Here is a 16,328-nt window from a genome sequence, read left to right on the forward strand (position 1 = left end):
GAATAGACCGTAATACCACACATACCATCACCATGTCTTCCGCCGTCCGCAACGCCCTTGTGCGCGCCAGCCGCCCGGCTACCGCGGCCCTCGGCCGCCGTGCTGCCACCACACACGCCATCTCCAACCCTACGCTGGCCAACATCGAGAAGAGATGGGAGGCCATTCCCCCTGCGGAGCAGGCCGAGCTCTGGATGTCTCTGCGCGACCGCATGAAGGGTAACTGGGCTGAGCTTACCATTGCGGAGAAGAAGGCCGGTAAGTTGCGGGTGCCAAGACTTTCATCATCATCAATACCACCGCCGCCGAACACACATGAAGCTCTCGCGATAGGGGCTTGGAGCTATGGGGCAGCTGGGGACAATTGATAGGGATGGGAAGCGGCAGTATGGGAAGCTTGCTGGGAATTTGGGAAGCTTCAAGGAGCTTGTTGGGCTGCACTGCCGTCACCACCACATCCCCGCTCTCGGCCCTTATCGTCGACCAATATGTCATGGAACCAGACAGAAGCTAACTCGAGCTCAGCCTACTGGATCGCTTTCGGTCCTTGGGGCCCCCGCACCGAACCTCCCCAGGGTGAGGGTAAGAAGGTCTTCCTCTACACTGTTATCGGTCTCGGCGTCAGCGCTGCCATCTTCGGCACCATGCGCGCTTTCGCCAAGCCCGCCCCCGCGACCATGACCAAGGAGTGGCAGGAGGCGACAAACGAGTACCTCAAGGTGCGTACAATATCAAACTGGCTTGGGACTCGGATGGACAGATATGCTGACATACAATTGCTGCTCCCAGGCTCAAAACTCCGACCCCTTGACCGGTATCTCGTCCGAGGGCTACAAAGGCAAGGGCCACATCCAGTCCCCCTCATCAAAGGCTTAAATCAACAGGTCCGGTTTCTTTTGTCGTTAGACGCAATACTACTACTCACCAGGCAAATATGCCTGGATATCACGATTCTGAAGAAGAGTCTAGGGAGAAGAACATTGAGAAGGGGGGCGGAGCATTGGAGCTTACTGGTGCTAAAAACTGGATGGGGGTGTAAATACTGTACAATGCTGACAATGCGACATCGTGTCCTATTTCACGGTGGATTTCCTGTGGTGGTCTGTTTTCATATCTCATACCCCGAAAATTGTTGATGACCCAACTCAATATATGTTTGCAGAATTCCATATTCGCCCTGCTCTCGTGGCAGGGTATGAGCTCCTTGTGGAAGATGAGGTCATGGCTGCGAGTTAGCAAGGACGCCCATATCAATGGATTTTGACGGGTCCGGGAAAGGCGATCCACTCTCCACCACACACACCAATGGCATGATATCACATGCTTGAGGCTCGGATAAAGCTTGAGTAAGGGATTGAGAGAGGCTCCGGGGAAGTGTACTGGGAACCGTGATGTCGAGTGAGGGGTGATAGCTATTCTTCGCCTCGATATTAGCTGCTGCATACCTGGTCGTGCTGGTGTAGAGCATGCCAGGTGGCATCTATGTTTGCCCCTGTATACGATACGCTCAAGTAAGTTTATCTCATCCTTTAAGTTCATAGCAAGGATTATAGTAGTAATGTTGTTTGTCGGTAGACCTTGATTGAGAACGGCACCATAACTGCCCATAGACATACTGATGGCTACCTATCTGCTCGTATCCCGAGTATAGGTCTCAGGGTTACATCCCCTAGCTACACAACCGCAACTGTAGCCTCGTGTGTGTGTGTGTGTAAGCGGACACTATTGCCATTTGACGGTCACACAATTTTACAACAGCTTTCTTTCATGTGATAGCTCACTGAACACCACCAGCTAGCTACCTAACTCACTTTGAGATAGCTTTCCAAGCACGAACCAACCAACCCCGCGTTCTTTCTTGGTCACCACCACTCGGCAGCAGCCCCTCCATCATCATCATCAACCCCTCTCTGGGATATTTCCACAGAATATTGATAAAAGTCAGAAGAGACTCGGGTTGTTAAAAATGCCATTTAACACCTTCGACGGCAAGGGCGTGCATCCCGGCTGAATACCACATGGTGCAGCACGTCAAAAAGGATTTGTAACCTTTCCCAGCCTCAGACAATTCAAGAGGATCATTGGCGGAAAAAAATCATTTACAACCCCCCCTGCCGGAAGCCACGGTGCTGAAATTCAACCAGCGATTGGCGAACCAGACGTGGGGGGTGTTCCGGGAAGCCAGGGAAGGGGAGTTTACCCTTTTTGTTGTTTTTGTTTTTTGCACATGCCAAAAGACGGGATCTTTTTGAGATAGAAAAAGAAAATGTCTCTCATAAACATGGCTTTTTCTTATTTTGAGAGTTGGGGCTGAAGAAGCAAGCAACCTTTCTTTGTTAAGATCGACGCTAGAGGTGGTGGTTGATCTTGCTCTCGTTCGCAGGCTACACAAACTTTTGGGATTTTGTGCAACAATTGGGGACTGCCCTGCGGGAAAAAAGGTATGTCCTGGTGATGATGAAGGGGTTTTTTTTTTGGCCATAGGGCTAACTAACTCTTGCTGAGGGTTTTTAAAAAGCCAGGGAACAATATCTTTTTGACTACCCTAGGACGAAACAGACAGACGAACCTGTTGATCTTGGTTGCGTCATTGGTGGAGACGGCGCCGTCGTCTGAACTGTCTCTCTCACTCTTGCCTCCTACTTACTACCTTACCCCCTTATACCTACCGAACTTCACGAACTTTTCCCACTACACCTATTTTTCCCTCGCGGGGACGAAATTCCTAAATATCCCCTTGTTTCTTTGTTAAATCGCCCCCCGCCGCGCATACGGAACGACAAAAATGTCCCGCTTCACCCGCAGCGCCAAAAGGGCCCTCCCCCCCCTCGCGCTGCTGGCCACCACCTCGGGCGCACTGTATTACATGTACCGACCTCGCAACATCCCTGGCTACGAAGGCCCCGTCGTGCCACCCCCCATCTTCGGCGCAGACGGCACGTTCAAGCTCCCCCGTTTTCCAAAACTAAAGTCCAGGCTGGAGCAGATCAACGACCTCAAGCGATCCAACACGGAAGAAGAGTATGACATTCTCGTCATTGGCGCGGGAGCCACCGGGTCAGGCGTGGCTCTTGATGCCGCGACCCGAGGGTTAAAAGTGGCTGTTGTTGAAAGGGATGATTTTTCCTCGGGGACGAGCTCGAAGAGTACAAAGCTTGTTCATGGCGGGGTGAGGTATCTGGAGAAGGCGGTTTGGAATCTGGACTGGGCGCAGTATGAGCTTGTCAGGGAGGCGTTGAAGGAGAGGACGTATTTTTTGCAGACGGCGCCGCATTTGAGCATGTGGTTGCCGATTATGCTGCCGTTGGACAGGTGGTGGAAGGTGCCTTACTATTGGGCGGGGACCAAGTTTTATGATTTTTTGGCGGGGAGTGAGGGGATTGAGAGTAGTTATTTTTTGACGAGGTCGAAGGCTATTGATGCTTTTCCGATGTTGAAGCAGGAGGGGTTGATTGGGGCGTTGGTTTATTATGATGGGGCGCATAATGATAGTAGGATGAATGTGAGTATCGGGGTTACGGCTGGGTTGTATGGGGCGACGGTGGTGAACCATTTGGAGGTGAAGGGGTTGTTGAAGGGGGAGGATGGGAGGTTGACGGGGGCGGAGGTGGTGGATAATATTGGGGAGAGGGATGGGAAGCAAGGGGAGAGGTTTAATATTAGGGCCAAGTGTGTTATCAACTGTACGGGGCCGTTTACGGATGGGATAAGGAAGATGGATGATCCTGGGTGTAAGGAGATTGTGGCGCCGGCGTCGGGGGTGCATATCATCTTGCCGGGGTATTATTCGCCGGGGAAGATGGGGTTGATTGATCCGTCGACGTCGGACGGGAGGGTTATTTTCTTCTTGCCGTGGCAGGGGAATACGATTGCTGGAACGACGGACGAGCCGGCGCAGATTACCAAGGATCCGTTGCCGGATGAAAAGTCGATTCAGTGGATTTTGAACGAGGTTAGTCATTACCTCTCGCCGGATATCAATGTGAGGAGGGGGGATGTTTTGGCTGCTTGGTCTGGGCTGAGGCCGTTGGTGAAGGACCCCAAGGCGAAGAACACGGAGTCGCTGGTGAGGAATCATCTCATTGACATCAGTGAGAGCGGGCTTGTGACTTGCGCCGGCGGAAAGTGGACGACATATCGACAGATGGCCGAGGAGTGTGTGGACGCGGCGATCAGGGAATTTGGGCTGAAGCCAAAGCCTATCACGAACCCCCCGATGATCAGCGGGACGGAGCATGTCACAGATGATGCTACACTTGATGGGACTTGCCAGACTCACCGGGTGAGGCTCGTTGGTGCCCACGGCTGGTCACGAACATTGTTCATCCACTTGATTCAGCACTTTGGCGTCGAAACAGAGGTGGCCAAGCACCTGACGGAAAGCTATGGTGACAGAGCCTGGACAGTCGCTTCGCTGTGCCGACCGACGGACAAGAGATTCCCGGCGAGGGGAGAAAGGATCTCACAGTTGTATCCTTTTGTGGATGGCGAGGTGAGGTACGCTGTTCGTCACGAGTTTGCGCAGACGGCGGTGGATGTGCTGGCGAGGAGGATGAGGCTGGCCTTCTTGAACGCTCAAGCTTCACTGGAGGCGCTGCCGAAGATCATTGACATCATGGCTGATGAACTGGGGTGGAGCAAGAAGAGAATGGATCTTGAATGGAGAGAGAGTAAGTCTTCCAGAATAAGGGGTCTATTGATATGGTTGCTAACATGTGTGAACAGCTGTGAAATTCCTCGAGTCCATGGGCCTCCCTCAGCCATTGTTGTCAGCGACACGAAAGCAGGTCGAGCAGGGCAAGATTGACTTCAAGAGTCTGCTTGAGTGGAGGATGTATTCGCGACATGACAAGCCTGGGCCGGAGGGGGATAACCAGTGAGATAGATGTTGGCCACTAAAACAGGAGGTCTCCTCTTTTGTCCAGATTGATGATTTGCTTGGGGGTTGTGTATTACTGGACTGGATATTGCATAGCAGGCATCGTTTCTTGAGGGCAAAGGGGCACAATGGCGTTGTCTTATAGATGGGTTCTTGTCATGAGAGGGCTGGTTTATTTATCACCGTAGGTATTTGTTCGGCATTCGGGTAGGAGAGTATGAATATGTCTGGTAGTGGTAATGTGTGCTTGGACATATTGATGATTTTGAGGCTGTTGCAGATGCCAATGTGTATTTAGTTGAGATATAGGCAATGAATAGCAAAAAAGAATGGTATGACTGACGCAAGGGGGTTCAAGGGTCAAAAATGACAAAAGATGATATATCCATGACCCCGACCCGATTTGAACGGATAACCTTTCGATCTGGAGTCGAACGCGCTACCGTTGCGCCACGAGGCCAATTGATGATATTCCGGAAAGGAATCTGAATATAGATAGAATTCTTGGCATTTGCCCCACCATCCGAAAAGACAAAAGCTCTCGCGGCTGGCAACGGCCATTTTGACATCAACCACCACCTGCCGGAGCTTTCTCTGCAGCAGCAGTTCAGATATCCGCCGTTAGCAACAATCCATTTTCCCTCAACGGCACTCGCCTCGATAATAGCCACTAGTTTTTCTGGTGTATAACGGTTAGCCACCAGTTAACCCGGCCGCCAATATAGCACGATATCAAGCCCAATTGGACCTTTTTTACATCGACTATTCTTTCTGCCCGAACCGCATGACGTCTGCACCGAGGGTCAACTAAGCCTTTCCCTTTTTTCTTCTTCTTTTTTTTAAAAAAAAATAACTTTTCCCACCTCCCATGCCTGTCGCCGGGGCGAGAGCCCTCCTGTCGGCAAAGGCTGGTGTTGCTGCTCCAAGTCGACAAGTACTGCCCCGCGTTGCCGCCGCCTCCGCATTTCACATCCAGCATCATGGAGCGTTACCGCATCGGACAGTAAAGAGGGGGTTCCATACCTCCCCTTCTTCTCTCGCCAGGCCCGAAGATGGAGAGAACAACCCTCCTCCAGCAGCAACAGAGGAGAACCCCCCCAAGAACGACACCACCAGCGACAAGAACAAACCCGAGCAACAACCCGAAAACAACAAACCTACCGAAACTGAGTCCGCCCCTGCGCCAGAAACCTCCTCCGCAGCAACTATCGCCGCAGCCGCCAAAAGAGCCCAACTCCGCACCTCCGGGTATGGCTCCGCTCGCGCCCGCGCAAACCGCATCCCCCGCGTCGAGGAAATCCCTCAGCTCGAACCAGACGAGTTCTTCCTCGAGAACAATGTCTCCCTTTATGAAGACCGCCCCCTCGGATCCCTCGATACGCTACTCTTCCCCCTCCTAAGCGAGGACCAAGAGCGCATACTGTCCGAAACAGAAGCCGAGATCAACGAGCAGGCCTTGTCGGAGAAAGCAGCCGAGTACTACAAGTCAAGGATGGTGGAACTGGCGGGGGATAAGGAGGTGCTGGATAGGCTGGTGGGGAGGTTTCAGAGGGTGTACAATGCCGCCTTCTTGCAGGTGGTTGCCTTGGGGCATAAGCCGACGGATACGCCCGAGAAGGTGCTTGATGTGAGGGAGCTGAGGGAGTTGGTGACGGATCAGTATGAACGGCTTGTGAGCTGGGAGGAGGGGAGGTTGCAGAAGGAGGCGGGGGAGTATCTTGAGGCGCATGGGGGGGAGACGGTGAAAAGTTTATTGTTTGAGAGTCCGTTGTCTAAAAAGCCCGAGACGGAGTATTCTGTTTGCAGGGAGTTGCTTGCGGCGGTGAGGTCGCAGTTGCATACCCCGCCGCCGCCGGGAATGGGCGGGATGAAAAGTGAGGCGCGGAGGCCAGTACAGCTTTTCACGGTTTTGAATCGTAAGGGGATGGCGGTTCCGATGGAGGTGGTGGATGATATTGCGACTGAACTCGCGGCGGATGTGGTGCACCTGAGTGCGATGGACTTGGGGAGGATGCTGGGGAAGCATATGGGGCAGAATTTGTATCTGAATCGGGGGTCGTTGTCGATGCTGGGGTATGCGGCCGCGGAGATGAACGGGAGGACTGTGGCGAGGGCGGATGCGGAAGGGGAGGAAGGGGGGATGGCGGGGATGGTGGCTGTTGCTTTGCCTTCGAGGTTGAGGTCGTATTTTTCTTCGAGGGGGGAGAGCACGGCGGGGATGGGACTGGATGGGAAGTGGGATGATCTCAAGCTTACGAATGCGCTGAGTGCGTTGATCGAGGCGGCGGATGTCAAACGGGGGATGAGAGGTGGGCAGACGGAGCCGAGGGATCTGATTGTGCATATTCATGATTATGTCGAGATTGGGGCGCTGCAGAGCTCGCTTCTGAACAAGATCAGGACGATTGTTGACCGGATGTGGCATAATGGGAGGAGGGCGGTGATTGTGGCTTCTTCGGCGAGCGAGTTGAAGAACTCGGGGGGGCAGTGGCGGGATCAAATTGCAGAGATTGGCCGTGAGGGGACGCATATCATTCCGTTTTATTCTCACGAGCATCAACACGAGGAGGGAGCTTCGGAGAATGTGCTGGACAACTTGATGAACATCGGGGAGATGGTGCAAGCCATGATGGGTGCTGATGCCGATGTCATCTTCCACAGGCAATTACTCCGGAACGAGCCTTTGTTATACATGAACTGGACAGGAACCGAGAAGGACAAGAGGCTTGTGAACCTGCTTAAACAGCATGTTTTTGATGCCCAGTGGGTATATCGGGTCGCCACCTTGCTCGTTGGGGTTAGGAAGCCGGGTCTCAAGCGCTTTTCATTCGATCATCTGAAGCATGTCTTGGACTTTATGTCTGAAAGGGATGAGCATTGGAAAAAGATTGTCCCTGCCGTCAAGCCACCTTACTACTCGCCACTCTTCACACCACGGTCGCCTCAAATGCCCAATTTCTTCTCTGGGGGTCCCCCAGACGAGTTTGGGCAGCAGTCCAACGGCCCATCAGGGACTCTTCCGGGCGGTCTCTTGTCCAAGGACCTCGACCAGCACGAGAAGAAGCTCGCCTCTGGCCTGATCAACGCGGAGGACATCCGCACAACGTTTGACAACATCATCGTCCCCCAAGAGACAAAAGAATCCCTCATCGGACTCACCTCCCTCTCCCTCACCCGCCCAGAAGCTTTTACTTATGGCGTGCTCAAGACTGAGCGCATCCCGGGTTGCTTGCTCTACGGCCCCCCGGGAACAGGCAAGACCCTCCTTGCCAAAGCGGTAGCCAAAGAATCGGGCGCAAACATGCTTGAGGTCTCCGCCGCGTCCATCAACGACATGTGGCTGGGTCAATCAGAGAAGAACGTCCGTGCGATCTTTTCTCTCGCTCGCAAGTTAGCCCCCATGGTCATCTTCCTTGATGAAGCCGACGCCTTGTTGGGTGCGAGGCATAACACACCTGGTCGAACCGCCCACCGGGAAACAATCACGCAGTTTCTTCGAGAATGGGACGGAATGTCTGACATGCGCGCCTTCATAATGGTAGCCACCAACCGCCCCTTTGACCTCGACGAGGCGGTCTTGCGGCGGCTGCCGAGGAAGATACTAGTTGACCTGCCCCTCGGCCCGGAGAGGGAGAAGATCCTGGGGGTTATGCTAAAGGAGGAGGTACTCGCAGAGGATGTCGACCTGGCCCAACTGGCGAAGGAGACGGATTTGTATTCCGGCTCTGACCTGAAGAATCTGTGTGTGTCGGCGGCGATGGAGGCGGTGAGGCAGGAGGTGAGGGATAAGGAGGCTTGGGAGAGGGAACGGGCTGCTAAGCTACCGGAAGGGGAGAAGGCGGAGGGGGAAGTGGAGGAGGTTTCAGTGTTTCCCGAGAAGAGGGTGCGGGAGGGGGAAGTGGAGGAGGTTTATGAGTATCCGGAGAAGAGGGTGCTGACGAGGAAGCACTTTGAGAAGGGGCTGAGGGAGATTAGCGCGAGTATTTCGGAGGATATGGATAGTTTGAAGGCGATTAGGAAGTTTGATGAGCAGTATGGGGATTCGGGGAGGAGGAAGAAAAAGAAGAGGGGGATGGGGTTTGAGGTTGTGGGGGATGGGAAGGTGGTGGGGACGGAGGAGGTTAGGGTTAGGCAGGTTGTTACTGGGGTTTAGATCAGGGGATTGGTTGATCTGAACAAGACAAAAGCGAGGGGGTGACTGTATGAATAGCTGTAACAAAAAAGGGTATAAATAAATGGGGGGAACGGTGGCATAGGGTACGGCAAAGGAATCAGGGGGAAAGCGGAAAAGTTTGAAAAGTATATATATACAATTTGCTGCATTGGATTGGGAAACTTTGTATATATTGCAATTCAGAGGAATTGTAAATAACACGACTACACTCGATCTCACGGTGTTTGTTCGACCCTGGTTATAAGATTGGTTTACCTACCCCTGATGCACACAGCTCCGTCAAGCTTTCTTACCTCGTTCAAACCCAACATCCATTTTCCGGAACAGCAATTCAAGCACAGATTCCCCAGAGATACATGAACCTGAACAAAAAAAAGCATGAATGCTACTAAAAAAGACTACAATAATTCTACAACCCCAATCATGAATCCAAAGAAAAAAAAAAAAAAAAAAAAGAGCCGAGAAAACCATTCCCATCCCATCATCATAACCCTTAATCATCTTCATCACCTCGCAGCGACCAAACTCCCCTCAACACCACCACTATTCGTCCCCCCATCCCCCGCCCGCCATGTCTCCTCCGCTCTAGTCCCAGGAGCCAGCCAGGCAGCGGCCGCATTACTCGCCCCCCTGTTCCTCCCCTTCCCCCCATTGCCCCCAGCAATATAATCATCCGACTTCTTACTGTCGCCATTGACAACAACCCCCACCCCGCTGCTCGAAGCCGGCGGCACGAGGTTAGGAGACGACACCCTCCCATTCGTATACCCATACCCACCCCTCCCAAAAACCCCATTCATCTCTTGCGGCGACGCCGTGATGCCACCATTATGCTTCACACTCAAAGGCAAAATCCCCCCCTCCACCCCCTTCAAATTATCCCCCGTCAACCTCCTCGCCTTCGCATCTGCCTTATTCCTCTCACTGCTCCGGTCGTACATCCACAGCCCCAAAAACGTCAGCCCAATCCCCACGGCCTGCACCCTCGTCGTCGGGTTCCTGAACCAAATCAGCGTGATGAAAATGACAAATACCCTCTTCAACAAGCTAGCTACCGAGTACGTAACCGGGGACACAGTAGACAGCAACACAAACGCGAGGATATTCTGCCCAAAGTGAAAAGTTCCGTTGAAAATGTACTCGACCGTCAACCGTCCGTGATCAAAGCTGTTTGGTGAGACCGTCAAGTCGACTGAACCATCATACAAAAAATCAGTGAGGATGTGGAACCCTTCCGACCAGAACCAGATGGGGAGGGTGCAGATGAAGGCCATGCCTGAGGAGTAACAGAGGAGATTGAGTTTGTCCAGTTTCTTGGACTGGACTCCTAACCCTTCTGCTTCCGCTCGGGCGGCTTCGTTGAACAAGCGCTTGGAAAAGATGTTTTGTGTGACGAATATGATGGTTGCGAGGAGGGCATAGAGGATGCCGAGGAATTGGCCGCCGAATTGGCTCTTGTTGCTGGAGCAGGCGAGCATGACTCCAATGGTGAGAGGGATGAGCGAGATGTATGTCGCGCGGGGGTAGCGGATGTCGAAGATGAAGCGGTAGGCTAGGACGGTAAATAACGGGGAGAGGCCCTTGATTGTGTGGACTAGCGAGACGGGTATCTTGGATGTCGCGGTGGAGGAGAGGAGATGGCCGCCGATTTGGAAGACGGCCAGGGGGAGGGTGGTTCGGATTACATCCCGGGATGGGTATCGGATGGGATGTTTGAGAGCTGGGACGAGGGTTCGTAGTTTGGGGAACTTGGAGGCGAGCCCTGACAGGATGAGGCAGTAGGAAGATACAAAGCCGAATTGGACGATGGTAAGGGTCGCGGGCTTGTCAAAGGCCGTGAGGATGGACTTGGAGGAGGTGTTGGTCAGGGCGGAGGACCAGTACCACATTATGCATAGTGACTACACAGCAGGCAACAAGACATATCAGCATGGTGGCACAAGCTGGAAAAGAGGACACAAGGGACATTGGACATACAATGAGCTTCCATGATATTGGAGCGCGGAGGGCGTCGGCTATCTCGTGGGCGTTTTGGCTCATACTCCCGGAGCGCATGCGGTGGATGGCAGTGCTGATGCTACTCCTTTTCCTGGCATGGCTGTATGCGTGAGAGGAGGCGGCGCCGGGAGCCCATTTTACTCTGCTGTCGCGGCGGGCGTGAGCGTGGGCGTGCCAACGTTGCTCTGGTTGTTGTTGCGTAGCACTTTCCCTGCTGTATCCGTATCCATTCTGTTGCTGCTGCCTTCCTCCTCCATTCGGCGCGCTCGAATCGAAAACGTGGGCGGCATCAAAGTCGGGGAACTTTTCTGTACCGTTGTGCGCCGGGCTACCGTTTGCGTTGGACAGTCGGTTCTGCGACGGTGCCCGCATGTGCGAGGTCGAGTGTGGCATCGCGCACAGGTGTCTGGTGTAGGTATGAACAGAGAAGGACTTTGTTCAGTCGTATCTATAGCGATATCTGTACTCGGGATCCTTGGACAGTTGGCGTGGGATGTTGGCGTAAGCGAGTGGGAAGTACAGGACTTGGCTTGACAGACGTCACAAGCAAGTTAAAAAAAAAAAAAAAAAAATCAATCAATCAAACGAGTGTGTTGTTGAAAAATCAACTAGATTCAAGTAATCATGGCAAACTCGGTTGACAAGCAGCAGAGGCAGGAAAATGAGAGAGAGTTGTGTTTGATAGCCTGAAGCAATCACCAATCACACAGAATTTGAGTCGATGGCAATTGGCAACCTATGTATGCAGCGCGCGGCGGTTTTGAATCCCGCCAATTAAGCTCTCTTGGCGCTTCCAATCGCTGTCACAGAAGCAGCACGCGCTGCAGGGTGGGTCTCCATCCAGCCTTCGGAGCGCACCAGCCACACCTTGTTCACTCCCAAACAGCCACCGCCAAGCCAAGACCTGCCTCTTTCTCAAAAGTTTTGGGGCGCGCCGCATGGCGATTGATTGCTGGACGTTGATGAATCGAGGACGTTGATAGCGCGTCAAACTCCACCCGCCTGCCATCATCACCACCCCCGACTGCTTTTACGACAGCAATATCATCATATCAAGGCCCAAATCCGAGTCGCATCACGAGTACATCATCAAGCTTTTTCCCCTGACGAACAAGAGCCGACGGCTCGCAGCTGTCCAACATGGCGGCCCCAAAAATGACCAAGAACCAAATGCGCCGGGCGAAGAAGAAGGAGCAGAAAAAGGCACAGGTCGAGGTCAGTACTGTTTTCTATCCATCAGTTCACAACACAATCCCAATTTCTAACTATTTCTCCCAGGACGACTCAAAAGCCCCAGAAGATACCAAGGATGACACCCCAAGGGAAAACGGATCTCTACCAGACGACCAAACACCCGTCGCCGATCTCGAAGTCAAGAAGGATGGCGATGAAGACACAAAAATGGACGCCGATGGTCCCATCATCGACGAAATCCTATTGGACGACCCCGCCTACGCCGATTTCAAGAAAGCGTTCGAAAAGTACGGCATGAGCCTGGACGACGACGACGAGGTAGCAAAAGAAGCCAACGCAGGCAACAAGGGCGAGGTCTTCTTTGACCAGGACGACGAGATTCCCAGCGAAGACGAAGACGCGCAACCAAAGATGTCCAAGAAGAAGCGCAAAAAGCTCAACAAGCTCTCCATCGCAGAGCTCAAGGCTCTCGTGCGGACTCCAGAGGTGGTGGAATGGAACGATGTCTCGTCGTCAGATCCACGTTTGTTGGTACAAATCAAGGCGCAGCGCAATATTGTTCCTGTGCCTGGGCATTGGTCGTTGAAGCGTGAGTACCTCTCCAGCAAGCGTGGCATCGAGAAGCCGCCGTTCAAGCTCCCCCAGTTCATCGCCGAGACGGGCATCACCGAGATGCGAGATGCGGTTTTGGAGAAGCAGGCCGAGCAAACCCTCAAGCAGAAGCAGCGAGAGAGAGTGCAGCCCAAGATGGGCAAGCTCGACATTGACTACCAAAAGCTCTACGATGCCTTCTTCCGCCACCAGACCAAGCCAGACCTGACTCGATTCGGTGACGTTTACTACGAAGGCAAAGAGTGGGAGGCCGACTACAAGATCTTTAAGGCTGGTGAACTCAGCGAAGGACTCCGGGATGCTCTAGGGATGCAACCAGGCTTTCCTCCCCCATGGCTCCTCCAGCAACAACGCATCGGTCCTCCCCCGTCTTACCCAACCCTCAAAATCCCGGGCTTGAACGCCCCTCTCCCACCAGGAGCTTCTTGGGGCTTCCAGCCTGGTCAATGGGGCAAACCCCCACTAGACGAATACAACCGTCCCCTCTACGGAGGCGATATTTTTGGCCTCATGGTCCCGGGACAGCCAGGGTACCCCACGGGCGCTCCAGCTCAAACAGGCCAGCCCGCAGCAGCAGCAGCAGCGTACATCACCCCGGCGGAACCAATTGACCGCACACTTTGGGGAGAACTCCAACCCCCCGCCGAAGAGTCGGAAGAGGAAGAATCCGAAGAAGAAGAGGAAGAAGACTCGGACGAGGAAGACGGAGACCACATCCCGGCCGGTGGGATCGAAACTTCCACCGGCCTCGAAACTCCGGGCGGATACGCCAGCACACTCCACCCTGACGCCTCTGGTATTGAATCCAGCATGGGAGGTGAATTCGATCTCCGGAAACAGTCCCGCAGGGGTTACGAAACGGAGGAACACCCGCGGTCGGCGTATACCGTCATCCCAGAGAGGCAAACGAGAGTGGAGGGCTTCTTTGGCTCGGATAAGACGTACGACTTGGGGAGACACGGGGCCGGGCTGCCGGTGCTGGGGAGGGAGGATGAGGAGAGCAGGAAGAGGAAGAAGCCGGGGGACGTGGAGGTCAGTCTTGATCCGGATCAGCTGGTGAGGGAGGAGGGGGTGAGCAAGGAGGAGCTGAAGAAGAGGTATGAGCAGGGGAGGAGGGAGGAGGGGGTGGGGGCGCAGTGGAACAAGAGCCAGTTCGAGGAGGATTTGACGGATTTTATTGCGAGTGAGAGCAGGAAGAGGCAGAAGAGGGACGAGGAGCGGAGGGGGGAGAGGAGGAGATGATGATGCGGGATTCGTACATCAAAACGGGGGGTTTGGCGTTTAGCGTTTGGTAATCATGGGGGTTTGGGGTTGTTTAGTAGTGTAGGACATAACTAGATTGCAGGTGCATAAGCGCATTTTTATGATGCTTCAGTGGTCTTGATTGTAAAATAGATAGATGAAGGCTCTGATTGTGGTTGAACTTTGTACTGAACAATCTAAATATCCCAACTACAACCCAAGCTGGTATCTAGTCCAAACCTTTCCATTCAACAGCCACCTACCCAGATACAAGTCTCTCTCTCTCTCTCTATACCGCCTATCTATTATTATTATTATTATTATTATTATTCAACCAACCACTCCTCCACCTCAACCCCAACCGACCTCCCCAACCCCCTAACCACCTCCCACCCGACCGCAACCCTCCACTTGCCCCCCAAATCCGTCACATCCCCCCCTCCCCCGACCTTGACCAACAGCCTCAAGCTCGCCAGCGTGGCGATGCTCATATAAATATCATTATCCAACCCTTGTTCCCCCTCAACGATCCCATTTTTGATCCTCCCTCCACTAGCCGGATCCCACTCTGTGCGCACAGCCATAAATATAGCCAGCATCCTCTCCAAAACAAACGCGTGCGCCCCCAGCAGCTTCCTTGCAATCTTGCGGTGTTGAGACCCGTTTTTTCTTGCTCGACCCCCGGTAAACCCACCCCGACGACGTTTACGCCCGTGGTGAAAAGTGGAAAAGAGGGTGAGGTCTGATTTAGTCGGGTTGTGAGAGGCGAGGTAGGCTGATAGAAGCAAAAAGCGGGCGGTGGTAGGGAGGAGGGTGGCGAGGTCGGTTGTTTTGATGGTGGGATTGGGGGTGGTGGTGGTGGTGGTGGGAGGAGAAAGGGAGAGGGTTGGGTCGAGAAGGGATTCATCCTGGAAGTGAACCCTCGCTAGGACGATTAATTTGGAAAATTCTTTCACGGTGTGGGTTCGGGCGAGGATGGGTTGGATGAATTTTGGCCAGAGGGTTCGGCTTGCTTGGGTTAGGGAGGGGAGGGTGCGGGAGGCGGGGCGGGAGAGGGAGTCGTAGAGGGCGGAGAGGAAGCGGGTGTAGAGGTCGAGGGTTTCGGTTGGGGTTGTTGAGGGGGTGATGGGAGGAGGAGGGGAGAGGGAGAGGATGGTGATGAATTCGGGTTTGGTGTAGGTTGGGAAGTGGAGGTTGGGGGTGAAGGTTGTGAGGAGGTTGTTTGGGGGTGGGGAGGTGAGGATGAAGAGGGTTGTTAGGGAGGGGATCTAAGGGGTGTTAATGGGTGGCTATACCAGAAGTGAGGATAGGGGGTGGTAGAGGGAGGGGCTTACAATCTCTGATAGTCTTGCTAGTGCTGGGAGGAGGGTGTGAGGTGCCTCTCGTTGATGGTCGATGCCGTCAAAGACAAGGACGAACCGGAACCCGTCTGGCCGTTCGGTGTACCTGAGCATCTTGGAGAGCTCGACGGTCAACTGTGAGACTGACTCGCACCTTGGGACGACGGCCTCCCATTCCACGGCGGCGGCCACCTTGCCCACGACTGTCTCGTACAGATGGCGAGCTGTGATACATTCTATCGAGTTGACAATGGCGTGTTTAAACGAGTCCCCGTCAAGGCTGGCCAAGAGGGCGGTTGTGATGGCAGATTTGCCTGTTGCTTCGGTACCATAGACTACCAGATTCCGACATGGTGCTGAGCTGGGCTTTGCTTGTTAACTCGGTGTTCAGATCCTAGCTCTCCTATGTGAGATGCTCTTACATTCAAAAGTGTAGCTAGTGCTCTGATCTGGGGCTCTCTGCAAGGAAACTGTTTGGTAATGAGGCTGAGCCTGAGCTCGTCAGGGAGCTCGAATATTGGTACAGTCATTGTTTGAAGTCTGCAACGGTCCCCTTCACGATCAATTGACTTTTTACTTCTAAAAGAAGTGAATTGTTTGGGCTGTCGCACTAGAGATGGCTGTTACAAGGTGCCAACGCGTCGGTGCGTTTGTTGAAGGTGGTGTCAGTGCGCTGCCAGCCCGCCTACCTAATCCCAGCCGGACGATGGCCTACCGTCCGGCTCCACTTGTTCCAGGCTGTCGGCTGCTGGGTGCTGTAACCCGGGTGCTTGCCAGTGCCCGGGAGCCCGAGCGTTTCTATTGGAGATCATCAATGAGAAGGCATTCACAAAATCCCAGGAATCTTCAGCACCCAACAGAGCCATGGGATAAGTGTTCCACATAGGTC

General features: G+C 53.6%; 6 protein-coding genes and 1 non-coding gene across 7 annotated transcripts; 5 read left to right on the forward strand and 2 right to left on the reverse strand.

The window, feature by feature from the left end:
- Window positions 1–32: 32 nt before the first annotated feature.
- cox5 (Cytochrome c oxidase subunit 5B, mitochondrial) lies at window positions 33–1,295 on the forward strand (the record flags this gene model as incomplete). The annotated part of the gene is made up of 3 exons (XM_062892239.1): window positions 33–258; window positions 526–719; window positions 790–1,295. The coding sequence occupies 3 exons, from the start codon at window positions 33–35 to the stop codon at window positions 874–876; spliced, it is 507 nt and encodes a 168-aa protein (XP_062740328.1). The 3' UTR covers window positions 877–1,295.
- Window positions 1,296–1,789: 494 nt separating this feature from the next.
- Window positions 1,790–5,287, forward strand: GUT2 (mitochondrial glycerol-3-phosphate dehydrogenase). Its single transcript, XM_062892240.1, has 3 exons — window positions 1,790–2,441; window positions 2,506–4,670; window positions 4,726–5,287. Exons 2-3 carry the CDS (start codon window positions 2,786–2,788, stop codon window positions 4,878–4,880), a joined length of 2,040 nt encoding a protein of 679 aa, XP_062740329.1. The 5' UTR covers window positions 1,790–2,441; window positions 2,506–2,785; the 3' UTR covers window positions 4,881–5,287.
- QC762_0091860 lies at window positions 5,268–5,339 on the forward strand. Its single transcript has one exon. It is a non-coding gene; the product is annotated as a tRNA-Trp (tRNA).
- A 408-nt stretch (window positions 5,340–5,747) lies between these two features.
- QC762_605510 (uncharacterized protein) lies at window positions 5,748–9,032 on the forward strand (the record flags this gene model as incomplete). The annotated part of the gene is made up of 1 exon (XM_062892241.1): window positions 5,748–9,032. One exon carries the CDS (start codon window positions 5,748–5,750, stop codon window positions 9,030–9,032), a length of 3,285 nt encoding a protein of 1,094 aa, XP_062740330.1.
- A 527-nt stretch (window positions 9,033–9,559) lies between these two features.
- On the reverse strand, window positions 9,560–11,769 carry QC762_605520 (uncharacterized protein; the record flags this gene model as incomplete). Its single annotated transcript, XM_062892242.1, has 2 exons — window positions 11,031–11,769; window positions 9,560–10,954 (listed from the first exon to the last, which is right to left on the reverse strand). The coding sequence occupies exons 1-2, from the start codon at window positions 11,442–11,444 to the stop codon at window positions 9,560–9,562; spliced, it is 1,809 nt and encodes a 602-aa protein (XP_062740331.1). The 5' UTR covers window positions 11,445–11,769.
- Window positions 11,770–11,938: 169 nt separating this feature from the next.
- On the forward strand, window positions 11,939–14,297 carry QC762_605530 (uncharacterized protein). The gene is made up of 2 exons (XM_062892243.1): window positions 11,939–12,266; window positions 12,330–14,297. The coding sequence occupies exons 1-2, from the start codon at window positions 12,192–12,194 to the stop codon at window positions 14,097–14,099; spliced, it is 1,845 nt and encodes a 614-aa protein (XP_062740332.1). The 5' UTR covers window positions 11,939–12,191; the 3' UTR covers window positions 14,100–14,297.
- Window positions 14,298–14,425: 128 nt separating this feature from the next.
- QC762_605540 (uncharacterized protein) lies at window positions 14,426–16,313 on the reverse strand (the record flags this gene model as incomplete). Its single annotated transcript, XM_062892244.1, has 3 exons — window positions 15,862–16,313; window positions 15,434–15,805; window positions 14,426–15,367 (listed from the first exon to the last, which is right to left on the reverse strand). Exons 1-3 carry the CDS (start codon window positions 15,967–15,969, stop codon window positions 14,426–14,428), a joined length of 1,422 nt encoding a protein of 473 aa, XP_062740333.1. The 5' UTR covers window positions 15,970–16,313.
- Window positions 16,314–16,328: the final 15 nt, after the last annotated feature.

This window comes from Podospora pseudocomata, chromosome 6 (genome assembly GCF_035222375.1).
Source record: "Podospora pseudocomata strain CBS 415.72m chromosome 6, whole genome shotgun sequence".
NCBI lineage: Eukaryota > Fungi > Ascomycota > Sordariomycetes > Sordariales > Podosporaceae > Podospora > Podospora pseudocomata.

What these genes read in the sequence shown, in the direction of transcription:
- GUT2 (XM_062892240.1), top strand. Translation starts at nt 2,786, where the DNA reads ATGTCCCGCTTCACCCGCAGCGCCAAAAGGGCCCTCCCCCCCCTCGCG. An exon ending in GGATCTTGAATGGAGAGAGA is followed by an intron (nt 4,671 to 4,725) that starts GTAAGTCTTCCA and finishes ATGTGTGAACAG; the next exon opens with CTGTGAAATTCCTCGAGTCC.
- QC762_605530 (XM_062892243.1), top strand. Translation starts at nt 12,192, where the DNA reads ATGGCGGCCCCAAAAATGACCAAGAACCAAATGCGCCGGGCGAAGAAG. An exon ending in AGAAAAAGGCACAGGTCGAG is followed by an intron (nt 12,267 to 12,329) that starts GTCAGTACTGTT and finishes TATTTCTCCCAG; the next exon opens with GACGACTCAAAAGCCCCAGA.